The following is a 27,143-nucleotide window of genomic DNA, read 5'->3' as shown; positions in this document are numbered from 1 at the left end:
TGCTGCTCGTCTTTCTTGGCCTTGCTGGGAGGTTTGGAGTGCTGGGAATTGTGCTCTGCCGTCCCTGTGACCCTCAGATGTCCTTGAACCTTTTGGTGACTCGCTGTTCTCACTCTAAAATATTTCCTACCTGCTCTGGAGCTGAGCCAAGCCAAAGGAAGGGTGAGCAAGGTGCTAAAAGCCTCCAGTTTTTGGGTTGCCAAGAAATATTTGGGTTAGGAAAAACTTCCTGACTTCAGGAATGGTAGAGCATTAAGCAGGTTGCGGGAATTACGGAACATTTCTCAGGAGCAAATCAGCTGAAATCTGTCAGGATGATTCTGAGACACTTGATCTTAATGCAGAGGAAAACATCAGGTGATTTCTTTACATTATTTTCCAGCTCTTTCTACTCTGTCATAAGGTGTTTGTTAGTCAGCAACTTGCAGTGGGAGGTTCAACTTCATTAAGTCCTTTGAGACTCAGGGAGTGTGGTTTTTTGGTTTTGGATTTTTTTTTTTTAGGATCTTTGCAGTTCTTGCCTGTGAAATGCTTTGAGATCTGAGCTAGGGCACTTTGCAAAGGCATCCAGCAAAGTTCACTTTGCCATTCAGACCCAGGCAAGATCTTTTTATTGCCTGAAAGTTCAAGTGGTTTGGCTCAGGGTCATTGCTGTATGTCTTCATAAAATGCAAGAGCAGCCATTTTCTGCTTGACACAGGATCTTCTTTATTTTGCATCAGATCAAGCTCTGTTCCCTCTCAGACATGCATAATATACAAGCTTCCTATTCTAATCAGCTGTAAGCAAATCCCAGTTGTTGGGCAGATTGCAGGCAGTAAAGTAGAAAGCAAGGATGTCTGTCCAAAGTCTCGCCAGACTCTGGTTTCCTCAAGGATCCAGCACTTAATGAGTTATTTTCCTTTTTAGAGAGCTCAGGTGCTTTTTGTATCTTTGTGTTCTCTCTTTTTCTCCTTTTTTTTTTTTTTTTTAATAATAAAAGAGATGAACTGTGGGAGGGGCAGCTCCTTGCAGCAGACTCTAGATAAAATTTTTGTATCTGCCAAGGGCAGAATAACTGAAATCAACATTTACAAAAAGGAACTTTGTCAGTCTGACCTGTAACAGCACTGCCTGGTGCTGTAAACCCACATTTTAGGGATAGGAATTCTTCTCTAGTCCAGATACTCTCCTGCATTTCTGCAGGACCAGTTGAAATACTTGGTGTTTACACCTGGATAGCTGGTGTGGCTGTGGACAAAAGCTCTTATCTCTTATCCTGTATATATATTTTTTTTAATCCTGCTATTGTAGCTCTGGGCATTCTTATTATTCACATAAATATGTAATTCCTTCTAAATCCTACCAAGGTCTTCAGGGTACTTCTGGAGAACTAATTATACCTGGTTTCATTTTAAATGCTAAAATGTGTTTAAAAAGTCCAAGGTCCCTTTGGCCTGAGTATCATGAGAAAGAACAAGGCAGAACATTGCATTTATCCCTCATCATTTGCAGTATGTGCTGCTATCAATGTGCTGCTCATTTATCTCCTCTCTGAACTTAACAGTCACTCTCTTATCTCTTCTCAGATGCCAAGGCTTCCCTTGCCTTTAATAATATTAATTGTCACTCTTCTCCGGACCTTTTCTATTCCTACATTCAGTTTTTAGTGACCTGGGGCAGGTGAGCAGGGACCTGAGCAGAACTGATTTCCATATTTCCAGGGTGAATATTCCAGCTTATACAACCAGCTGCATCTGATTCCTGTTGTTCTCTGACCTCCAGCCCAGCATCTGTGTTTTTTGCTGATCACTTTTGTGTATTGACTGAGAGCATCTTTTCTCTGAACAGTCTTTCCTGAAGGATTACAATAATTTGGATGCACTCATGTATGTGAGGGGTTGGAATTTGTTCCTTTCCGTGTGCATTACCCTAAGACAGCAAATAAAGTTGAATCATGGGAGTGTTAATTGCTGTGAATTTCAAAAATACCTGCTTTATTTATATCCAGTATAAATAATTCACCTTCCAGAACGTTATTAACTGTTAGTGCCAGTCATTTTAGGGCACAACTTCTCTGAGGCAAAGGGTTGTGCTCTGTCCATGCACAGAGCCCAGTGCTCTTTACAATCGTGTTGAGACCTCTAGATGCTGTTTGCTGTAAGGACACTGTGAAAATCCAAATCTGGTGCTGTGATTTCTCTCTCTTTGAGGTTTTTTTCTTTGCCAGCGCTTGACTTGCTATAATCCCTCATGGTGTTCTTCTCCCCGTGACTGCTCTGTTCAAAAGATGCAGAAGGAATTGGTAACAAAAAGCTTATATTAATGGTTATTAATTGCTGTTTTCTTAGCTGTTACCATGAATTCAGGAGGCAGGGAAAGCCAGGACATCCTTGTCACACAGACTGTGTGAGGTGGCCCCTGACACCTTCAGGCTGCATTTTGTGTGGCTGTTTTTTAATGGCTTTGTTAAGTCACTGTGACCAAAAGACACAATGCAACAAAAGCACCAAAAAGGCAAAGCCTGACAGGGCTGGGGATGCTGCTCTTCCCAGTCCTGGAGGAAAAGCATTTGAAAAAGCATTTGCCTATGGAGACAGGCTGGGAGAGCTGGGGGTGTCCAGTCTGGAGAAGAGAAGGATCCAGGGAGACTTTCAAGCCCCTTCCAGTGCCTAAAGGGGTTCCAGGAGAGCTGGAGAGGGACTTGTGACAAGGGATGGAGGGACAGGACAAGGGATAGTGGCCTTGAACTGAAGGAGACCATGGTTAGATGGGATATTGGGCTGGGTTAGATGGGATATTGGGCTGTCCAGGTCCAAGTTCAGCTGAAGGAACAGCTGTCCCTCTCGGCGGGATCCACCTGACCTGTAACTTTCCCCATGGAAAAACCCACTGGAGTGAATTACAGAATTAAATCCTGAGGGATCTGGAAAGCATTCAGAAGGAATCAGTGATCAGGTTGGCACCTTGTCCCCTCTACCTGTGCTGCATCCAGCTGTCAGTGAGGAGGATCCAGGAGCACCATCCAGCCTGAAGCACGGCTGGATTTGCCCATTCCAGGTTTCTGGAACTGTGCAGAGTGTTCCTGCTGACTCTCACTGCAGCTCCTCTCTGAACAGAGTCCAAACCTACCTCAGTTAAAGGAAGTTCTCTGCCATCCAGTAACAGATGTGAGGTCTTTATACAAGTAATAAACAGAGTAATTACAAGGAGAAGTGAGGGAGGAAAATTCCTAAGTAAAACTCCTTTAAGTGTGTTGCATCATGTATTTATGGGCTCCTTGGTCAGGCTGTGGAGCACTTTAAAGAGACTAAAAAGAATGTTCTCTCAGAGAACTGTATGGGCTTTACCCACAGAAGTCACTGCCACATCCTAGGTTCTTTTTTATTCCCTTTTTTTTTTTTTTTTTTGGTGATCCAGGGTAGCACAACTGACCTTTTTCATGGTTGATTTTCCTTTGGAACACGTGTAATATTGTGCTTTTTGTGAGGAACTCAGTCAACAGAGTAGAAGACATGGACCTGGTCCAAAAAGGTTTTTTTAATATGATTTCCTTATAAAGAAAAACGAATGAGAAAACAGGGCATATAAGTACACAATATATAGAAAAAGTCATCTGATTTGTTGCTTATTATGTACATGGACTGGTGCTTTTTCAGTTGCTTAACACCCCTTGGACAGGAACATTGGACTGAGACTTCCAGTTTCATGTTCAGCCTCTCTTATTTCCCTGAGCCTTTATTATATCCTTTTCAGAATCTGATTAAATTCTCTATCTTTGAGGCAAATACAGCCAAGGGCACAAGAGCTTGATGGGGGGTGGCTGCCCAGCAGGCTCTTTGACAAGGAAAGAATAGCACAGAATCCCAGAATGGTTTGGGTTGGGAGGGACCTTAAAGATCATCCAGTTCCAACTCCCTGCCATGGGCAGGGACACCTTCCCCCTATCCCAGGTTGCTCCAAGCCCAGTCCAACCTGGCCTTGGACACTTCCAGGGATCCAGGGACAGCCACAGCTTCTCTGGGCAACCTGTGCCAGGGCCTTACCACCCTCACAGGAAAAAATTTCTTCCCAATCTCCCATCTCTCCCTGCCCTCTGGCAGTGGGAAGCCATTCCCTATGTCCTGTCCCTCCATCCCTTGTCCAAAGTCACTCTCCAACTCTCTTGGAGCCCCTTTAGACTCTGGAAGGGGCTCCAAGTTCTCCCTGCATCCTTCTTTTCTCCAGTTGAACACCCCCAGCTCTCCTAGCCTGTCTCCATAGGAGAATTCTTTTTTTAATGCTTTTCCTTATGATTTTCCTCATGCTTTTCCTCCTGGATTGAGAATAGCAGCATCCTCAGCTCTTGTCAGGCTTTACCTTTTTGGTGTTTTTGTTGCACTTTGTCTTTTGGTCACAGGACCTTCACAGAAAACAGTCTTTCCAGCTGATGATCTTTCTGTGTCTGTGGAGTTGTTCTTCCCAAAGTGGGTGACCTTGGAAGCTGCACCATTACATTTCTCTTTAGTTCTTGCCCTCAGGATTGTCCATTACTTTTTATGGTGCTTCAATTCACTGTATTGATGTGGCTTCTGACTTTGTCATCAGCAGATTTCACTACCATGTGCACACTTTGTATCGAGATCATTAAGTGTTTTTCTTAAGGTATCATCCAGAGATGATACTTGAGGAGTATCACTGATCACTGCCCTCCAAGCCATTAGCTTCATTTTTTAGTCTCCTTCTTGGTTATATGTTTCTTCCTACCCTGTCTCATAGTTATACTCACATTTGTCTTTTCCAAAACTAGGAATAATTTCCCGTTTGTCACTTCATCAAATACTTCACTGGAGCCCAAAAATGACAGGAATAATTAATTTTTCTAGACATACAGTCAGCAACTCCTCAGTTGTTTTTGGAGCATCACAACCAGCACTGTTCAAGTCAGGCCTCCCAAAAGGACTGTTCCAAGGGAACTCAGCTGATCTGGAGACTGACAGTGACACTTCAGAGGAAACACGTGGAAAAAACCACGGAGGGCACAAATCTTGGAGTCAGGAGCTGTGAGTTGGTTTCTCAGCTCTGTGGCTGCTTTTCTGGGTCTGTATCTCTTAACTTTGCTGCTCTTCTACCTGTAGAATATTACCTTCTAATAATATTAATAAGATGAAAAAAGACAATTTCAGAACACTTTTGAAGGAGCTGATGGTCTGGGTATGGAAAGCCCTCTTGGAATACAAAGCACGAAGGGTGTCGGTAAATGAAGTAATCTGTTGCAGTCCTTGGAGCTTAGCATTTCTGAGGTAATTCATAGTCCTATAGGCAAAAAAAAAAGTAAAAAGTTGGATAATAAACCCAGCTATTTCCTCCCTGTGGACGGTGAGTGGCCACTGAATAATCTCTAGGAAATAAATAAAAATAAATGACAAGATGTTGCTGCTGCCCGACTTGAGAAATCCTCTTCAAGGATCCCAGAGGTACCTGATGGCTTAAAACTTCCCTTAAATCTCCTCCTTTGCTGTGTTGTCTGCAAAGAACCCCAGGAAGTTGGTCTTGGCACCGAAGTAGTTCAATCAACTGGCATTGCTGGCCTGTATTCATTCATTATTTCTCATTCTCAGTTGCTCAAATCCATCTGTTGTGTTGTATTCAGGTTACAAGGCAGACAATAGATTGATATTAAAAAATTAAATACCTTTTCCTGCTTTCTGTCTGTACAGCAATTAATGGGATAACAGTTCTAGCCCAGATCTTGGAGGTACCAGGCATTAAAAATACATGTAATGAGCCCAAAATCAGATTTAATCCTGAGCCTCTTGACTTCAGGTGCTGGATATCCTGCAGGAATTTGCCTTGTCTTTGGAATCCTGTAGGATCCTCCTTTTTATTTTCTGAAAATGCAGCAGCAGTGATGACTGTCAGTGCTCTTCTGAGCTGAACTGAGTCTGGTCCAAGCCTGAAAACTGAAAATAAAAACTCGTGGATCTTTGAGGGGAAATGCTGGTGGTGATGTTGGAAGCTGTCAGCTCAAGCCAGGCTTTATCACAAATCTCAGGACTGGGATTTTTCCCCTCCTAGAGGTTTAGGACAAAGGGAGACTTCAAGTTTCCCAGCCTGGAGGACTATAAAATTTTGGAAAACAAGACCTTACTGAGGTTAAACTAAGAAAAACCTGAGGGGCCTTGCTGACATTATGTACACACATTTTTTGTTATCCAGTCCTGAACTTCCCATTAAAGCACAATTTTGAGGGAAGGATAGGCTATTCTTCTGGGAATACTGAACTTCAGATGAGCTGAAAACCGAGTTCTGGCTCTGATGAGTGTAAAATTTCTTTCAGGAGGGCAGAAAAAGATAGTTTGTGTTGAACAGTGTAAAATCCAAGTTTTGCTGTTTGTTCATGTTGCCATATAAAGCCTTGGAATCCTCTGTTGGCCTGCAAGTGGTATCTCTGATCACCACAGCGTCGATCAGGGGACCTCTGGCTGGAATGGTGGGTCACCAACAGCCCTTCCCAGCGGGTGGGAACCAGCCAGGGCTGGTTTCTGCAGGGTCTCATCCCTTTGGAGATGTTTCATCCATGGGCTGACCCTGCCTGAGCTCTGCTTGCCTCGGGAGAACCAGATAATCCAGAGGATGCAACTAAAATAACTCTCCCCCTGCCCCAAGTCAAAAAATGAAGAGGAGATGTTTGTTCCACAGTTGTTTTCATAAAGGCCTTGTTTATCAGTCTCTGAGTCCAGAGGATTTAATCCACATAAATATCCCTGTAGCATGTAGGTCTCAATTTAAATATTGCCAGTAAATAAAAGAGAGGAAGAGATCCCATTATTCATGCTTGGATGCCTTGTTAGGAAGAGCTTTGAAGGTGCTGTTCGCTCACACCAACCTCCTGTTGAAATATTATAGAACAGTTCTCACTTTATCATGTTGGTTTCTTGCTGGCTTCAAAAAAATTCCCCTTTTCCTTTTGTTTTAGGAACAATTTAGTGAACACTGTTGACTTTGGGGGTCTGTGGTGCCTCTAAATTTAAGGATAGTCCAAATTGTAGCTGTTGTCTGCTGTCAGGGCCTTCAAGGTGCCTTAAGCAGGAGGTACCTGTGTGTTACAAATTGCTCCAAACTCCAGATCTCTCTGTTCAGAAGAGGCCTGTTGTGTCATTTCAAAAATACTCTTATCACCAAATCCAATTACAAGGAAGAGTAAATCACCACCTCCGCTGTCTCAACTATTCTTTTTTTTAATTGTTAATTATCTCGACAGTAGGGTGCTGGAGATTAGGAGGCACAGATTATCTTCTGCAAGTGTGAGGCTTTCAGAGCTATTATCAATTAATTCTGTTTTTAAACAAATTCTAGGATAATATTAACAGCTTGATAGGATTGTGGTCCTTGAGACCGCTGTCAAAATACTGAGAAAGTGATGTTTAAAAATGAAAAGCTTGTTGTTGCATTAGCTTTGAAGGTCATACAGCTTCTCCACTCTGGTGCAAGGTGTATTTTTGGCGTTTTAATCTACACTGTAGAGTAGGTTCCTGCTAAGAAACATCAGTAAAATGATTGTCTTGGAGTTCAGGCACTGATTTGTAAAACCAGAATAGAGCCAGCTCTGTTGTATGAAGTTTTTTAATGCATACTGACTGACATGACTGTGGAATTTACACACACAAACACATCCTGGCATGGGAAATAATTACAGTTTATGTACGTCTGGTGCTCTAAGTGATCTAGTCCTGTTGATCTCCTCCAGATTTGCACTTGCCATGAAGAGAAGTACAGGAATGAAACATTTCTTACAATGAGAAGCTTAAAAACTGTGCTCTCCCTGACAATACCTTGGGCTTGAAGGCTCGAGCTGGGAATGAGATGCAGGTTTTAAAAAAACGAGGATTTTTACAGTTTAGTTCCAAAGGTGATTTAAAGTTATGGTAAAGGTTCTACATTGGATAAAACCCCAATTTTTCACGTAGGGACTGGATATCTCTGTAGGTCAAACAGAAGATCTGGGCTTAATGCCAGAATAGCTGAGAAACCTCTGGTCAGAGCTGTAGAACAGGTCAAGTGGTTTCTCCAGTCCTGTGGATCCGTGGAAGTGTGGAATCCATTAGCTAAGGGGTAGTGCTGTGGGGAAAACAGCAGAGAGCCGTAGCCACCATGTTCAGTAGTGGGTTTTTCTGGGCTGGGGATTTGTTCTTAGGTTTGTTTTGCTGCAGGAATGGCAGAATTGAAGTTCTCCCTTGCATCCAGAGAGCTGCACTTCCCAGCCTGGCCTGGTTGTTTTGCAGTCCTGAGGGAAGGAGAGGACGGTGCCTTCGGTGCAGTTCTCGACTCCATCAGAGTTTATCTGTGCAGAGCGTTATCTCTGAGCTTTAATTTTGCTGTCAAAAATAGAAATGACTTTATATTGTGGGGTGAACTCTTCAGTTGACACCCCTGTCGTTATTACAGGATCTGTAGAAATATCAGTAGATGAAACGGATGGTGTCATCTGCTGACCTCTCTGGAAATGGCATTAGGGATATTCTTGGCCAGTATTTACTGGGAAATAAACTAGTCATTACACTTTCTGATGAGATTATGCTTTGAATGTCACTCCTCTGACAGTCTGTCTCGTGCCACGTGGAGATAAGATCTGAGGCACAGATGACAGACCAACTTCAGAAATATTTCCATTGATTTGACAGCCTGAATAATAGTTCTGTTAAAAGCCACAAAGACTCAAACAGTGACCTCCGGCTGCTGGGTGATACTGGGCTGATAAATCTACTAATGAGAGATAAATAGGTAAGTGAGTGGTTTCTGTGACTTGTCAGTGGAAAGCAGAGGAACCCTTTGGAGGGAAACTGGATAGGGAGCTGGAATTACAGGCATCCTATCAGAGATAAAGGAGCAGCTTGGACTCTCTTGTGTATTTTCAGACAGCAGAGGGTTTGGCAGGGAGCTCCATTCCTGAGGACAGCAGGATCTTCTGTTCATCAGCAGGGGTCAGCTGGGGAAAACGGGCAGATCTGTTTTTCCATCCATCCATCCCTGGAGCCCATCGCTCAGGCTTTGCTTCCAGCATCAGTTGAGGAGGATGTGTGGGCTCTGCTGTGGGAGGAGCTGGTCCCAGCTGCCTGTTCCAGCCATCTCCTGCCTCCCTTGGCTGCACAACTGCTGCTCTTGGCACGGGTGGGAAGCTGGACCAGGGAAGCAACCGGGCAGAAAACATTCCCACAGAAAGGGAATGAAGGAGAGGATGGGATCGTTCTTCGGTCTGTGCTTGAATTGTGTTAAGCTGGACTGCAGCCTGAGTTTCAGGGAAGATGGACTTCCCATCCCTGGAAGTGTTCCAGGCCAGGTTGGATGGGGCTTGGAGCAACCTGGGATAGTGGAAGGTGTCCCTGCCCATGGCAGGGGGTGGAAGGAGATGATCTTTAAGGTCCCTTCCAACCCAAACCATTCCATGATTCAGTAATTCTGTCTGGGATCCCAACAAGGGTTCTGGGATGTTTCACTCGGAGGTGAAACTCCCGCACGGATGGAAGTGGGAGCCCAGGGATGCAAACACAGAGTTCAGGGAGGGACTGAGCCTGCAGCACATCTGCTGTTGTCCGATAAATACCCATCTGTGTATTCCTGTCTCCTGTTGTTTGCAAGGTAAATCATCCTTGTTCCAGGGACAGTGCCCTGTGTGCACACACCTGGATGAGCTCACCTGAGAGCGTCGCTGACGTGAATTGTTACCCTGCAACACATTTGAGCCTCTCCACTTTAAATCACTCCCACACTTGGCAGCTTTAACCACTCTGTCATGCTGTAAACTAAGCATTTCCCCAGCTGGGGGTCCTTGGATCAATTCTGGGGAGTTTATCTGGTTGGAAAAGCTCCGAACCTGCCCATCCTTCCGCCGCTCCGTAGCTTGGGTTGTTTCAGACCTTTCCCTGGCGGCTGCAGAGCTGATACAAACCAGCAAAACTTCCACTGTGGATTATCAGGAACATGCTTAATGCATCTGATATCTCAGCCTGGAGAACAGAAGCAACAGAAAGAAAGATTGGCAGCTATTGCAGGAATTCAGAGAGGGGCACCTTGGAAAAGAGGGGAGGGGAGGTGTTTGCTTCCATTACAGAGCCTGGGGCTGAGATGGATTCCCTCTCCATCATTGTCCTAAGCACATTATCCCTGAAAGAAAGAGGGTTTCTCTGAATCTGCAATTTTTCTGGGCTTCAGTGTTATTGAAATGAAACCGCTTCAAGGATATCTACATTCTTTACCATCATCTGGATTCTCATCTCATGTAAATTATTTGGCCACTTTTCATTTTAATCCTCCACTGTCATTTTCTACAAAAGAGATCATTTGGTTTCTTCATGGAAGGTATTCAGCTGACAGATGCCCTTTGTCTAGAAAGCAGTGTGCCTTTGCAGAGTTACTTGTGCCTGCTCTTTTTTTCCCTTCCTTTTAAGTTCATATCTCTTCAAATTTTTCATCTGTAGCTTTCAGGAACTTTTCAGACTGTGAGCAGGCTGAGGTTTGTAGCTGTGAAGAGAAATTCAGACATCCTGCGTTCTTCCCCTGTCTACCTGGCTGATAAGAAAGAGAACTGGAGGCAGATTAATTAATTTACTGCTTGCAAGAAGAACTGTAGTCAAAAAAATCACAGTGTTTTCACAACCTCTACATGAGCAAACAGAATAGTCAGTGATGAAGTCTACCATTTTTCTTTCCATGACTTTTCTATCTTGAAAACTCAGTTATTCTCTCCTACTTTCCAGAAATTGTAGGATCATAGAACCATAAAATTGTTAAGGCTGGAAAAAACCCTTAAGATCAAGTCTAACCATCAGCCCAGCATCATGTTCCTCACTAAACCAAGTGCCACATGTTGAGAGGTTTTAAATGTTGTACTTTGTTTCCTGGTGGATCACCCACAAGACCCATTAAGACCTGGAAGGGATGGGAATGAACTGGGATGCTTTGGTAGGTGGGTGTGCAGGGAATTTGGGGGCTGAGGCTGCAAATCAGCAATTGGGGCTGAGGGTTGTATATTTTTAGTTACCTGTAGCTGTGAGACCTTTTCCTTTAAGAGTGGGAACTCCTGAGTGTGATCTCTGGTAAAGCAGCTTGCACCCCATCAGAGGTTAAAAGCACGATATGGTCATGGAGAAAAATATTATAGCCTTAATAATTTAGGTTAGATTAGAAAGAGATTCTTCCCTGGGAGGGTGGGGAGGCCCTGGCACAGATTTCCCAGAGAAGCTGTGGCTGCCCCTGGATCCCTGGAAGTGTCCAAGGCCACGTTGGACTGGGCTTGGAGCAACCTGGGCCAGTGGAAAGTGTCCCTGCCCATGTCAGGGGGTGGAAGGAGATGATCTTTAAGGTCCCTTCCCACCCAAACCATTCTTAAAGATGCCTTTCCAGCTCTGTTCTGGTACCCACTTGGTTTTGTGATCTCTGTGAAAACACCTTCCTGGCCACAGGAGCTGCCTGAAAACTTCTCAATTTTTTTTTTAGAACAGGGATTTAGGATGAAAAAAAATTTCAGATTTTCAAGTGGGAATCATTTTTCTTGTAAAAACGTTTAGTTAAGAAATTTGTGTTAGAATTTGAAGAAGATGTTTTGGAATACCAAAAAGTACATCTTGATCTAATCAAATAAGTTTTGCTTCAGTTGTAAAATATTTAGAGGTAAGAATTACTGTTTTCAGCGGTTTCTAAATTGAAAAAATGATTGGACTGCATAAAACTTCCTCGTTTGCCAGCAGAGGTGCCTCATTCATTGCCCAGTTCTGGAATTTAGTTCCATCACGGGGAGATTTCCTGTTGTCCCAGAGAAATGTAAGTGTGAGCCTAAGTTTTGTTGTGGTTGGAAAACATGAGCTGCCTTGCTGGAGCCAGGGAAAGCCTGACTGTGGCTTGCAAAAGGGATAGTGTTGAGTTATAGTGCCAAGAGAAGGATCACTCTTGGCTCTTGTGTTGTCTTTGCTGCGTTAATTGGTGTCTCACGTTCTTGCATCAACATAAGAAAGGGCAGTTCAAGTATAAACTGATTCTTAATTTTATGTATTTTGTAATTTGTAATCTGTTTTCCAGGTTCTTCATTCTCCAAAAAAATGCACCTTTGTGCAGAACACGACCCCTTTGAACAGAAATTTGCATATTCAGATAGACCCACACATCCCTTCAAAGGCTGAAATCAGAGAAGGATGATCGATATGGAAGAGGGGAGAATGTAGTTTAAAAAATGACCATGCCCAGAGGGTGCGATGTTTGTTACAAGTTCTCATCTGGTCAAACAAAGACACCAGTCCATGTGTCAGGGAACTCATCCTTTTGTTAGATAGTCACCTTAATTCCAGCCACTATGCCACTCTGTAATAGTAGAAGCCTTGACTGGCAAGTTCTCAAATTTTACAAATAACTTTAACAAAATTTTAACAAGTTCCCACCTCCCACAACAAACTACAGGTCTCAGAAGTGCTGGCTGACAAGCTCTCAACTCTTAAAGCTTCAACCAGCTCACAATCCTTAGACCAAGGCCAGCAAACCTGGCCTTGGACACTTCCAGGTATGGGGCAACCACAGCTTCTCTGGGTAACGTGGGCCAGGGTCTCCCCACCCTCACAGGGAAGGATTCCTTCCCAGTCTCCCATCTTTCCCTGCCCTCTGGCAGTGGGAAGCCATTCCCCTGTGTCCTGTCCCTCCATCCCTTGTCTCAAGTCCCTCTCCAGCTCTCCTGGAGCCCCTTTAGGCACTGAAAGGTGCTGGAAGGTCTCCCTGGATCCTTCTCTTCTCCAGTTGAACACCCCCAGATCTCCCAGCCTGGATCCAGAGCCTAAGACTGGATCCAGCCTCATCCAACTCCTCTCTGAGAAGGAGTTTAGGAAACAAGGGGGTTCACTCTGAATCACATCCCCAGCTTCCATAAAAATCCCTCTAAATGGATTCCACTTGTCCTTTATCACAGAATCCCAGAATGGTTTGGGTTGGAGGGGACCTTAAAGCTTATCCAGTTCCAACTCTGACACCTCCTACTATCCCAACTTGCTCCAAGCCCATCCAGCCTGGCCTTGGACACTTCCAGGGATCCAGGGACAGCCACAGCTTCTCTGGGCAACCTGTGCCTCCAAATTCCCTTCCCAAGAGCAGCTCAGAGGTGCAGGGAAGGAGCAGTGGGTGTTCCTGTGGAAATGTGTTGCCTGCAAGGCCCATGTGGGTCATATGGACATGACCTGCCCTTCATTTAGAGAAGGTGGAACTATTCCTGTGGTTCCATTTGCTCCCTAAGCCAGCAAATCCCCTGGAGTTACATTAATGCAGCAACTCACTGGGCTTTTTCATTCTCACTGAGTAGCAACTTAGGAATAGGCCCCTGTTTGTGGGGGTAGCTGGGAGTGTAAATAACCCTGGGAGCAGTGGGATGAAGAAGCAGTGCCTGAAATCCAAACTGAGCATTCAGAAAGTGGGACAGAAGCAGTTGCTGTGTGGAACAGAATCCAGATTTCCACAGAAAGTGACTGGGCTGGGGCCAATCCACTGGAGGAGAAATACGAGCATGGAAAATAATAATTGCCTCAATATGCCTGAATCTCCTGCTACCAAATGATCCACAATTAAAGGAAATATCTGATTTTCCAATCTGGAGCAGCTGTCCAACAGCTGAACCTGCTGCTGATCAAAGCTGATGAAAGAATTCCTAGGATTATCTGTTGTGGATAACCTACAGGAAAAAAACAGTGGTAGTCCCTGCTTATGGTGTGATTATCAGAGTCCACTGAAGTAAACAGGATGTTTTGTTGTTTTTAGTGCAGATCTGATAAGCTCTGTAGAATGTAAATCAGTTCATTAAAATTTGTAAAGCAGTTAAATGAAGTGAAAGAGGAAACAGTTTTAACTTCTATGGGATGTTTACTGCACATGAACTATAATAAAATCACAATTATTCTGGGAAAAAATACTGTTGGAAATGTGCTGTATGTACTCAGTGTGGTGTTCTGAGGAGGAAGATTTAAAAATTTTAAATCGTGGTTTTTAAAAAACATAACCTGACTCTGGAAATCTTTCTGTGTAATTTTGTGCCACCTCCACACCATAGCTGTCTGAAGTATTGCAATATTTGTGTGTTTGTGGGTCATACGTATAGATAAGTATGTGTGGATGTGTATTTATTAACCCAGGGATGGAAATAAATGGTGAACATTTATTTTCACCATATTCATGAATCCTTCTACCTAAGCTGGGGTATAGCAGGGGGAAAAAAGATTATAATAAACAAAAACCATGCTTTGTGGTGTCTAAGACATGATGCTTCACTGGATAGTCTTAAATCTGATATCCATGGAATTGTCTAAGTTGTTTTATCTCCATATGCTGAGGTGACACTGCACATGCTGAGATAATATTAATTTATTTGAGGCGTTTGGGAAGTTTCCTCCACTCCACGTGGATGCAAGTGCAAGCTGATGTTACCTTGTGCATAAAATTTACTGTGTTTGTGATACCTCTCTAAGACTGTTGTACAAATTAGCAGTTGACACCTTTTAGTGGAGCTGCTTTGGAACCTTCACGCTCTGATTTCTGAAAAAAACTTGGTTTTTTTCCCCTCCTTGCAGTTACTTCAATGAGAATCAATATCCAGACGAGGCAAAGAGAGAAGAAATTGCCAATGCCTGTAATGCAGTTATCCAGAAACCAGGTGAGGAGCTGCTCCTGGTGTCCTTCCCAAAAAGCAATTTGATTTCAACACCTTGGGTTCAGACTGATGTTTGCAGGAGATCATACATAAAATCATAGAATTATTGAGTTGGAAAAGACCTCCCAAGATCATCGAGCCCAACCTGATAGAGCAGGTCCTTGAAAGGAGCTCATCTTTCCTGGATTTCAGTTTTCTTCACAGCTTCCAGACAGGGATCTCGGATTAGAACGTGGATATTAATTGAGGACGTTGTATTTGTGTCAACAAACTGCATTTTCCCTGTTCCTGGAGAAGTCAGACTGGGAGAGGAGCATGAATATTCAGTGTGGTGTTAGTGGATGCACCTGCCTTTGCTTAGGTTTGCTAACCAAACATTTACATAGATGTCAGACCTTGTGTTTTGGATATATTTAGATTTTATATAACCAGAATAAAAATTAATGAACGGAAAGCTAAAGCTTGAGTCATGAACATAAACCCACAGAAATATTTAGGATGGAAAAGCTCTCTGAGATCATCCAGTCCAACCATCCCCCAGCACTGCCAAGGCCACCCCTGCCCCATGTCCCCATGTGCCACATCCACACGGCTTTGAAACCCCTCCAGGGATGGGAACTCCACCCCTGCCCTGGGCAGCTGTGCCAGGGCTGGACAACCCTTTTGATGAAGAAATAGTTCCCAATATCCAACCTAAACCTCTCATGGTGGAACTTGAGGATGTTTCCTCCCATCCCATCACGTGTTACCTGGGAGAAGAGAGTGATCCCCACCTCGTTATCCTTTCAGGTCGTTGTAGAGAGATGGGACAGTCCCAGGATAGCACAGAATCAGACCAGTTTAGGCTGGAAGTGACCTCTGGAGGTCATCTGGTCAGGCAGGACCAGCTTATAAGGTTGTTCAGGGCTTTACCTAGTTCAGTATCTCCAAAACTGGAGGTTTTCCTGACTCTAGCCCTTATTCCACAAGGTTGAGCACTCATGGCAAAGTACTTTTTCCTGATACCTATTGAAAAATTCCCTTCTTGCAGCTTTTATGTCTTTTGGCTGTGGGAGCAGAAAGATCTATTGGGTAGAGCACCAAAGAGGTTAGGATTTGGTTTGTGGAGCAGCTTGGAACAAGCTGCTGAAACACACTCCTGTCTCAGGAGCAGTGAAATACTGTCAGTGGTGCTGATGCAGAGAATTAGGCACCAGCACAGCTATCAGTTTCCAGATTTTTCTTTCTTTCAGTTGTCTCATCTCTCCTGACTTACTTAAGTGTGCAGATTGCTGCAGTTACGCAGGTGCTTTGTATGCTGAATAAATAAACTTTGAGAAAGACTCAGGAGCAGGGGAGTCTCATCCCTAAGGAGCCTGCAGAGCACTGATGCAGCTACATAGAGTATTTTATACAGGGACAAGGCCAACTGAAGAGGTTTTTGTGATGTGATGCTGAACTCCTCCAGTCTCCCCTCTTTTATACTGATGACCAGAAAAAGGAATAGTTTTCCATAGGTACCTTGGGGTTGTCAGGAATTTTTTTGCTGGTTTAAGTTTAAAAATCCAGTGATCTGGTTTCCAACATCCACCCCCCATTCTCCCAAAAGATCACGAGTGTCCTGGCACATCTGGGAGGGTGTGATGAGTGCTGGGGGTTGAGAGAAAGGAAAGCAGATTACAGGGGGATGACAAAAAAAAAATCTCTTCATTCATTTTTCTGCTGAAGAAAACATGTCATTGAACTTGTATCCTTGTGGCAAGAAGTAAGAGAAGGAGCCCAAGGGAAGGGGGTTTGTGGCAGGGCTGTGAATTGAATTTGAGTTTTGGAATCCCAGTTTCGTGCTCAAACTAGAAAAGCAGCCCTCCCTTCTCCCACACCACTGGACTTGGTTGAAGCTTCAAAGAAATTCCTGTATTTCAGATTTTAAAAAGAAAAAAAAGAAAGGCTCTTTTGTTTTTAGGGAGATATTTGGCATTTAGTGCCGTAACACCTGGCCACACAGGACTTTGATTCACATAAAATTCACTTTATTCTCAGTTACAATAACTTTTCAGTGCTGTCTGTGTTTCAGGGGTTTATCTCTTGGAATCACAGAATGGTTTGAGTTGGAAGGGACATTAAAGCCCATCTCATTCCAACGCCCTGCCATGGGCAGGGACACCTTCCACTCTCCCAGGTTGCTCCAGGTCCCCTCCAACCTGGCCTTGGGCACTTCCAGGGATGGGGGGCAAATGTCTGAGGGTCTTTATTTTTATCTCTGTTCCTTTCCTAGGAAAAAAGTTGTCGGATTTGGAGCGAGTCACCTCCCTCAAAGTGTACAATTGGTTTGCCAACAGGAGGAAGGAGATCAAGAGAAGAGCCAATATCGGTAATGTATCACAGAGCCTCTTTGCAGGGGCTGCACTTGCTCAGGAGAGGTGGCAATTACATCAGAATATATTAGTGGGAACACTGGAGGTTCTGACAGTCTCTGTAGAAGTGTGGAGGAATTATGAAAATCAGCCCCTTGCTGTTCCAGATTTTTTGTGGAATGCGTGCAGGAGTTTAGTTTGTGGAAGCCCGTCATCAGTGCAGGAAAAGTGGTGCTGTTACAAAGTTTTACTGGAAGATCAACTTTAAAAAGCAAAGTGAGAAGTTTGTTGTTGGAGTTGTGTTTCCCTATGCTCAGGCTCCTTTGGGTATCCAGAAAATCTAAAATAAAACCTCAAAATTGTAAATAAGGGAGATTGAAACGTTGGTGGGTTCACAGCCTTGCCATCCTGTTTATTCTGGTTATACCTCTGCTCCCTCCAGCTTTCCAAGGTTTTCCACAGTGACAAGTGGCTGGAACAAAGTAATTTTTTTTTCTTGATGATCAGGATAAAACAAAAGTCACTTCAGAGTGAACCCTGCAGGTTTTTAGTGTGAGGAGTTGATTGTAAGGAAATTGGAAGTGACTCTGAACTTGTAAGAAGGATACCTTCTAATGTGGTAAAGACATTCCAAGGAGAATAAACTCACCTCAGTGGCCAGGATTCAACAAACTCCTGGCATTTATGCCAGATTTTATGCCCTTACTTTATGCAGAGTTACTTTTGCAGCACATGGATGAAGAGATCCATACCTGCCTATTACCAGGATTTTTATTTCTTTCAAATGCTCTGTATTTTTGCTTTTTTTTCTGAGTAAGAAAAAATTCTTTTTACATGATTTAACGCATTACTGAAATTTAACCTGAATTTATTTTTTTAAATGAGAAATTGCTGCTAGAAGAGACTGGGGGGGAACAAAACAAACTTAGTCCAAGGTGGGTGGAGTGGGAGTTGTATCTGTGCTGTTTGGGCAGAAGGACTGGAAAGAGATTGAAAAGAACCAGAGGAAGCTTTAGATGCATGGATCCTACTAGAAGATGGATATGTTTGTTTTTAAATCCCTTAAGTGCCTTCAAAAATTTTTCCATCTATTTGCAGACACTCCCTGCCCCCCTCAAGTCCTGCCAGTCCAAAGTATGTGGGAAGAGCTACAGGGAATTCTTTTGCCACTCCAGTACATTAGAAATCAAGCTAATTTCTAGTAGGACTGGCTGGAAAACAAAGATTCTCACTCTCAAACAGATCTGTTAATTGGCAGGGAAGGATTTCAGGCTAACCAGTGTTTGTACACGTGCTCCCAAATACTGGAGAGTGAAGAGGAAGAGGCTGAGAACTAACTCAGTTCCTCCAGTTATTCCAACTCCTTGAAAAAAAAACAACCCACCTAGTTACTTTAAATTACCCCAATGCATCAGATAAATTAGGGATCCATTTGCTTTTTTCGAAGAAGCAGCAATCCTGGAGAGCCATGGAATAGATGTACAGAGTCCGGGAGGTCATTCCAACAGCGACGACGTGGATGGCAATGACTACTCAGAGCAGGTGAGAACCAGGGCTGAGCCACGGGGCCCAAAGAGGGAGATTCACTCACACCTCAAGAGGCCCTTGACCTCTTGAAAATAATCTCTTGTTTTTAATTTAGTTTTATGTCATTTTAATGGGGAGAGGGTGAGCGTTCAGCATTCACTCCCGTGGATTTGTTGCCTCCCCGCAGGACGCTTGGCAAGTACGCAACGGGGAGGAGGAGGGAAGATGTTCAGAGGGAGGCAGAGAAGCAGAGAAGGTAGAAGAAGACAGGAGGATCTGCTCCAAACAAGCAAGTTACACCCCTCACACCACAGGCAGTGTATGATACACGTGGGGAGAGTGTCAGCTCACCCAGTGCCCACCACACCTTGTGCCCTCCTTGGCTCTGTTGTAGTTACCCTCCCTCAGGAGAGGGTGTTAGAGGTCTTTAAACAGTTGCTCCTGTAGATCAGGCACCAACAAGTTTCCCTGAAAACTGGGGATCTCTTGCACCTATTCTTTATTTCTGCAAGAACTGCCCTGTTCTGACCTGGGCTACAGCTGCTGTGAGCAGCTGATCTGACCCCAGTCACTGCCCAGGACACTTTACATTCCCTGTGTGTGCCTTCCCCAGCAAGAAAATGAGCACTGAGCACCCTCCTGGAAGGTCCTGAGCTCCCTCTGCTTGTTTTGTGGGGGAACCTTTCAGGAGCATCTCAGGATCCATCCCTAAGACACTGACAGACAAAGGGTGAAGGGTGGGGGGAAAGGATTTGATTAAGTTTGACCTTTATTTGGCCTATTCCCTATTGTTCTGCAGCAATGTGCCACTATTTGGATTGTTTACATATTACCTGTCTTCTTTTTTTTTGTTCGTTTTTGCATTTTAATTCTTGCCTATTCTCTCTTTTCTTGGTTATTTTTAACCCTTGACAGCAACTTCTTTTTTAAATTCTCTAGCAAAAGAATACCCCTTCCCGCACTCTGAGCCCTCACCTACCCTAAAGTTGGTGACCCTTCCTTCACACACCTTCCTGACAGGTATTGCACCCCCTTCCCAATTTTCCTCCAGTGTTGGCCAAACCCCCCTAGGGCTGTGTGTGTGTTTGGCACCAGTGGATTCCACCAGTTTTCTCTTAGTTTTGAAATGAAATGATTATGTGCTGCTACAACATCTGGGGTGGGCACATCACTTCCCATTGACTCTTTTGGGGAGAATTAAGTAGCTCTCCCTCTCCAAAAGCTGCTGCTGGAGTGTAATTGCTGCTGAGTGTCCTGGAATGAGTCCCTCACACACTTGGCTGTGGCCCAGTACAAGGAATATCTGGCACAGGCATCCCCAGCTGCTCTGCTGCTGATGGGTATTAAAGCCCTTTTTATAGGTCATCACCAGCAGATTTGGTGGAACCAACTTTTCTGGCTCTGGATGAGGAGAAGCTGCTCTGTGACTGTCATGAAATATTTAGAAAGTGCTCTGAGCACAGATAATTCCCTGTCAGTCAGAAACAGGACTGGAATGCTGAGGTGAAACATGGTGTAAACTCCCCAGCTGTGTTTTTCTTCTGTGCATTAACCAAAATACTTTGAAAAGAGTGATAAATTGGTTATTAAAATTTAAAGATCTTTGTTTAGAGGCCTTAAAAATGACATTTCTCAGTAATCTGGCTGGGCTCCTCTGTGAGCTGTAATTGGGCATTAGCAGCAAAGAGGATTAAATGGAAGTTCTCCCGATGACCATTTAACATCCCCGAGCTGTTAAAACCAGAAATTCTGTTTTCCACAACAACACTGAAACTCTAATAAAATTTAAAACACAAAGTTCATTCAAATCCTAACAAAGTGCCTTAAACTCCAGAATTAAGGGCTCTGTATTTCTGCAGATTACTGAGAGGCCCTTAGGGTGTGTGCACATCACAGTGTTTACCAGACACTTGTTGTAAATTAATGCATTCTTTTAAATAACATCAGGATTTTACCAAATCCTGGGGTTTTTTGTCCTCCTCAACATTTGCCATTTGTCATCTTCATTTTATTTTAAATCTCACAAGTTCACCACTTAAAGGCTGTTGGGAGACTGAGAAACATTTCTCATTTCCTTTCCGTAATTAATAATTTTAAAACTGTGTGATAACTATTAGTATCCTGTTTTAAAAAGGGGAAAACATGATTTTGCCCCAAGTGCCATATTTGAATTATGGTGGTTCCAGTCCCCCACAGTCATTCCCTTTGTTTTCTTGGCAGCCCAGGAGTTTTTCAGCATCTTTTTCTTATACCTGTGAGAATTCAGTGTCTTCACAGGATACTGGGTTAGGCTGGGTTTGTATCCTGGCTCTGAGCAAGGTCAATAGTAATAGTTAAAGAAAAAGTACTTTTAAAGTACATATAGAATTATTTTGTTATAGTAGCTTCGAGCTTGGGGAAGTCAGTACTTTTGAGAGGCTTCCTGAGCCAAGCCATGCATCCACTTTCATTTTTCCTACTTTATTTAGTAGACTAATTTTCCCTGGATCTTTTTTAACCCCTGCCTTTTAAAGCCAGTTTTATTTGTGTCTGACCTAAAAGTGAATGAATCCCAAACTGAACTAAGTGAAACAGTGCTTTGAAACACATTCCAGCGGGTGCCTTTGCTTATGAAATCATAAAGAAACCAAGAACAATTGTTCTCTGTTTCCTAGTTATTTGTAATAAACATTTACCATATCAACCATCAGCCATTTCTTTCCCAAACTGGAGGACCTGAGTCTATTCAGCCTCTCCTGGTGAAGAAGCCACCTCCTGCCTCTTCCCTGGGATGTTCTTCTCTCTGCCTTTCTGGTTCTGTTGTGTCCTCTAAATAGAATCCGAGATTCCCAGAATGGTTTGGGTTGGAAGGAACCTTAAAACTCCTCTTGTTCCAGCCCCTGCCACGGGTGGGGATGCCCAGAACTGTCTGTTCCAAATACCACCATGAATTTGTGCAGTGCCTAACGATTCCTGTCTTAATTTGGTTTCCCGACTGACTTCGTGTATCACTTCTATCTTTATCATCTAATATTTTCTTTGAAAGGTGGGTCCCCCACTCCTTTGTCTGCACAGTGAGGGAAATCAATCCTAAACCCACTTTGTAAATTCACTTTCTGCCCCCATAACCGACAGTCCCCTGCCCCGTAGCTCATTACTGGACGCACTCGTTTTACCCACCGATTTCCTACCTGTGGAATAACCCTGCTTCTCTCTCCTCCTTCCCACATTCCCAGGATGACAGCACTAGCCATAGTGACCACCAAGACCCCATTTCCTTAGCCGTGGAGATGGCAGCAGTCAACCACACCATCCTGGCACTGGCCCGGCAAGGAGCCAACGAGATCAAGACAGAGGCTCTCGACGACGACTGATACAAAGAGAGGGGAGGGTCAAAGCAAGAAGTAACTTAGTTTTAGACGTAGCACCTTAGCAGACTTTCCTCGGTCCTTAATATGTGTTCTTACAGTATAACTTTGCAGTTTCTTGTACGTCAGTTTAGCTGTTAGGGTCTTGTTCTGTGAAGATGGCATGGTGCCCTCAGCCTTTGCATATACTCTCTCAGTATTAATTCCCAATAAATAATCAATCAACCAACCAACCTCCCCTCTCCCGGCCCCAAGTGGCTAGAAAAAAAAAAAAAAACAAAAAAAAAATCAAAAAAAAAAAATCTTGCTGCTCTGTCTTAGCATTCAAAGTGCTTCCAGGTATTTTAGACAGCCCTCGATTCCAAGTCTTAGGCTACACTTAAAAACCTTGGATAACCTTAGAGGTCGTGTTGAAACAATAGTCCGTACGCTTTCCCTTCCCTGAGACTGAAAGGATGCAAGCTGAGGTAGTGGCACAGGGTCGATGGACACCACACTGGGAGCATCAACAGAGAGTAAAAAGAACACTTAGAACCCCCACTTCAGCCTGGGAATAAATGATTTCCAGCTGCAATAAGCCGTGCCTCACTGGTCATACAGTGACTTGATCTACTTTTGGGTGCTGTGCTGAGAATGTCCATTGGAAACACATTCCCATATTTTCCGTTGACGTTCACATATTCAACACAGACATCCTCTGCTCTCACAAGCTGCGTGGCTTAGTGGAGAAGTGCTGCCTTCTGCCTCTGGGACCATGGGTTGAAGCCCAGCCTGGGATCAAATGACAAATGAGCTGAATGTCTAATGGACAACAGTCCACTTCTCAGAACCACTATTCCTTTTTGGCATGGCTGGCAGTGCCTGCTCAGAAGAGGTCTAGACTCTTATTGATCTGTCATTAACTATTTCACCTTTTATTCCTCCTCTTGCCTTCTCTGTCCCCACCCTCCTCCCCTCTCCACTTTGCCACTTTTGAAAGCAATGTTTTCCAGGAAGGTTGTTAAGGTCATAAAATGGGTGAGTGGATTTTTACACGTCTGTGTAACCGATGCCTACGTCCTGAGTAGCCTGAAAGGTTATTGGAGAACTTTGACACCTGACCTTTGCTAGAGAAACCCTCAGAGCATAAATATTCTCCTAAATATGAACTTTTTTTGTTTGTTTAAAGGCAGGAGGATCTCTTACCTGAGAAATGGGGTGTGAATGTTTTGTGTTCTCTTTACTCTGTCTTTGTTAAGGTGTGAGAAAGCTATACTGCTACGAGCAATTTAATTAATAATTGGAAGCCATACTGATAATGGATGTGGTAATATTTGTAAAGCAAACCTACTTTAAGTAGCAGGAACTAATGGAATTGTTTTCCTTGATCATATGTAGCACTTTTGTTACTTTTTTCTTAAAGATATTTATATTTGATAAGTCTTTTTTTTATCATTTGAGAATTCCAAATACCAAACAGCAAACTTGCATTGCAGAGTCACCCTGCGATCACCTTGTCATCTTAGTATCTAAATGATGAACTGTGTGTGCATCTAAGAAAATTACATCTGCTAGCATTGTGTGGAAATGATCTCCTGGCATCCTGATAAAATGATATGTTGCTGCCGGTAAGAGGAAACATTTTGATGGAAACAGCACGGGAAGTGTTAGAGACGGGCAAGAAAAACGTTAACAAGGAAAAAAAAAATTAAAAACCCGTGGAAATTTTTGTACGAGAGATGTATAAAAATCTCCACAGCGTTTCCTCGACATTCCATTTTACCTTCCCAGTTTATGTGGGAATAGCTTAAAAAAAAAAAAGAGGAAAACAGCTCAGTCTGAGGGATGGGCTTCCCTTTTCTCTCCCACTTTGGAGGCAGAGGGAACGAAGGGAAGTTGCGGCTACTCACCTTGTTCTCATCCCTTCCTCACTCTGAACTCTCAGAGAGCATCGTGAACCCCTAAAATGTGGCTGCTCAGCAGGTTTTTGGCCAGCCCAAACCCCTCCAGGCACAGGCTGACGAGATCAGCTTTACATCTGTTAATCTGGGGAAAACTGCTGACCCGAGTGTGGAGGAGATTTTGTGCTTTCAGAGGGCACCGGGTTGGCACCTCTTTGTCTCTGTACCTTTGAAGATATATAGGTAGAGCTTGGCCTCGACTCTCACTTATGGATTTCATTGGAATATTTATGTGCTTTCCTTGGATATAGATCACTGAAGCAGAATGAAGCTGTCTTTTTTTTTTTCTGTTTTATTGCATTTCTCGAGTAGGCAAATTCATAAGTAGCACCGGGGCGGACTCAGGAAAGGCAGGACTGGGATCAGCAGCGTTGCACCACTGCAGTTCTTTTCTCACTGCCTTGTATGAATGTTTTGGTACTAAGGAGTGAAAGGACGGGGAGAGCTTTTATTTCTATTTTTGCACAGCAGAATGATCGAGCAAACTCGAGCCTTAGTGGAATTTTACCTACTTATTCATTCCACAGTCACGCACCGAGCTGACAAGCAGCATCCACGATTTATAGTAAGGAGATTTTAATAATCGATGACCTCTTTACGTTGGTCTTGCCACCACCATTTGTTCTGGCTGTTTCATTTTAAAAAGAACAGACTCAAAGTGTTGGACAGCTGCAATTTTGAAAGAAATATTGCTTACTATAGTATCTGTAAAAGAAAAAAAAAAAGTCATTGTTTGAGGCGTTGCCTTTTTAAAGCAATAGGGGAGAATGAAAATAGTATTAGGACTTGTGTATCCTGATTATAGGTTCATGTGATGCGGGATCAGAGTAACACCGCTGGAACTGTATGTCTGTACCATCAAATGTAGAATTATCTGGTCTTAATTCTGTTTGTCACTGTCAGGAATCCGCTGACATGATGCACGAGTATCCTCTCTGAAGGTTAAACAGGTAAACAAACCCCTGGTGAGCGACTACAGAGGGGCAGATCCTCCTTGGCTGCAGGTTCCTGGTAAATCCTAGTTTTCTGCTTTCCCACATCATCATCTTACCAGAGGAAACAGCAGATAACTGGGGGATCAGACACTTGGTTCTGTGGTGTCAGTGTTTGGGTGTTTCTGTCTGCTTTGGCTTTTCTTTATGCGTCAAGAGGTACGAGGCAGGAGTGAGAGCTCGGCTGTTCCCGGGGTCTTTGTGGAAGGCTGTTTTCTTGATTTTGGAAGATCGCTGTGAGCAATTTGCAGTTGGTGAATTACCTTTTGGTTTGACATTAATTAGCCATGATGGAACAGATGCTGGTGTGATGGTACCAGGAGAAGTGAATGTGATCTGGAGTAAGTGAAAGAATTGGTGGAGAGTGTCTCCTGGAATTTAGCCTTTCTTCTGGTTTTTTTCCATGTTATAGGATTCTTCTTTGTCTTTCTGTCTCTGGACTTTCTTGGAAATTAAGCCTCGTTTTTATAGCATTGCAATTCAGTTGTGGTTTGTTGTAGCCAATCTGGAGTTACTGCAGTTTGTTCTTGTGTGGGTTCTCTTGAAGTGGGTCTGGTGGCAGACCAGATCTACCTTTCTGTTCTGTGAATAGAGAAGAAATTATTTAAGATGCTCCTCCACTATGGTGAGCACAGGTTGCTTTTAACTTCATAGGGTAAGTTCTGGCTGTTACTTTTTCCCTCATAAAGTCCTTATACTTGAGTTGTTGTCTCTTACCGTCTTCTTAAAACAACAATTTCTACCTCCACTTTTTTTATGGATTGTTTTTTTAATTCCCTTTTTCTCCTGAAGTATGAGATCCCAAACGTTTGCAAAAGCATTATGAATTGATAAAAATCAGCAGACTTGTTTCTGTTGATCTTCTGAATACTCTGTAAACATATGTGTGACTATAATGAAATCCCATTACTCATGTGTTGGCTATGAGTCAGCAGTGCACCCTTGTAGCAATTAAGGGACCTCATTAAGAGTCTTCAGTAGGTTGTGGAAAGGGATTAGACCCTTCTGTCCAGCATTTGTGGGACCCTTGTGTGGGCAGAAGGTGTAAGGATTGGAGCACAAATTACGTGGAGGGAGATCGTAAGAGCTGGGTTTGTCCAGATGGCTCTGGGGACGTCCCGTATTTTGGTTTTTGACTGTCTTAATAGGTTAGTTTTAACTGGGGGGGCCTGTGCAGGGTCAGGAGTTGGATTTCAGTGATCCTCATGGGTCCCTTCCAACTCAGGATACTCTGTCATTCCAGGGGAGGCAGAGCCAGGCTCTTAGAAGGGCACGGTGAAGACGTGAGGGGCAGAGGGCTAAAGTTGCATCAAAGAAAATCTCAGATGAATATAAAGAGAAATATTTTCCTACTCAGAGGGGCAGAACAACAACCCGAAAAGGCAGTAGAATTCCCATCCTTGGGGATATTCAAAACTCAACTGGACAGGGTTGGATTAGAGACCTCCAGAGGTCTCTTCTGACCATAATTATTCTATGATTCTGTACAGAGCTGCTCAGGTTGGGCTGTTCCCTAGTTCTGATTTATACATGTTGACTTGTTAAAAGAAATCCTCTTAATTTGTTGGGGTTTTTTTTTCTGTTTTGCTGTTCATAAAAGTTAACTTTTCTAGTTTACTAATAGAGAGGAGCTTTATTTGCAGGGTCTGGCTCCAGGCTCCAGTCAAGCCATAAGTTAGAACTTTCATTAATTATTTGCTCTGTTTACACAGTTCTTCAGGGATATTTGACTTAACTCTGTTTGTTTCATTGCCTCACATAAGACTGGTAAGTTTTTCATGTTTTTGTAACATTTGTGATTTGTAGATCAGTTTTTACCTTCATTTGTGAGGGTTCATCCTTGTCTTGCTGCTGAAAAATTCCACATAGCTGAACGTATTGGAGGAGAAATCGTGGTTCATTTAAGCCCACTGGTTACTACTGTGATAAGCTACAAATTCTGGGTCAGTAAATCACAAATTAACAATTATCAGAAGCTGAAAGGATTTGACAGGGAAAAAACCACATTATAATTACTTGGATCCTCTTTCCTTAAGTGTTTACTGTTGGCCAATGCTAGAAAAAAGAAACCCATGGTACTTGTAACAGGGTTTCATAAAGAAAAAGGTTTGATTTTTCCTATGGATAAAACCACTAAAATCGGTGTAAGAATTTCCAAAACTCAAAATTAATTGCTGCCTTAATGCAGGATTGTGGTTCCCTGGGTGTGAACTTCAGTCCAAAACTGGAGTCACACTTTTCCCTGCAAATTACTAAGATTCAGTGTGGATTTTTACCCATAATCCTGAGCTGTGGATGTTCAGTTGGAAAAGATCACACTCCCCCCCCTTTTTATCCCTGGAATTGAGCTTGTTTTAATTAATAATTTTCTT

The 27,143-nt window shown here is 43.3% G+C and overlaps 1 protein-coding gene across 12 annotated transcripts in view; it reads left to right on the top strand.

Annotated features, from left to right (window-relative positions):
• The window catches only part of HMBOX1 (homeobox containing 1), a 107,428-nt gene extending 85,285 nt beyond the window's left edge, over positions 1-22,143 (top strand). For 2 of the 12 annotated variants that reach the window (XM_032681775.1, XM_032681776.1), the window contains exons 7-11: positions 14,553-14,635; positions 16,887-16,982; positions 18,413-18,507; positions 18,680-18,811; positions 21,708-22,143. In XM_032681775.1, the coding sequence (XP_032537666.1) occupies positions 14,553-14,635; positions 16,887-16,982; positions 18,413-18,507; positions 18,680-18,811; positions 21,708-21,845 (544 nt within the window). In that variant the 3' untranslated portion in view covers positions 21,846-22,143. Of the gene's footprint in view, positions 1-14,552; positions 14,636-16,886; positions 16,983-18,412; positions 18,508-18,679; positions 18,812-19,431; positions 19,513-21,707 lie in introns of all 12 variants that reach the window. The other 10 variants (XM_032681787.1, XM_032681786.1, XM_032681785.1 and 7 more) reach the window with 10 other exon arrangements.
• The last annotated feature ends 5,000 nt before the right edge of the window (positions 22,144-27,143 follow it).

Source organism: Chiroxiphia lanceolata, chromosome 3 (genome assembly GCF_009829145.1).
Source record: "Chiroxiphia lanceolata isolate bChiLan1 chromosome 3, bChiLan1.pri, whole genome shotgun sequence".
Lineage (NCBI taxonomy): Eukaryota > Metazoa > Chordata > Aves > Passeriformes > Pipridae > Chiroxiphia > Chiroxiphia lanceolata.
This window is presented reverse-complemented; position numbering and strand designations above follow the sequence as displayed.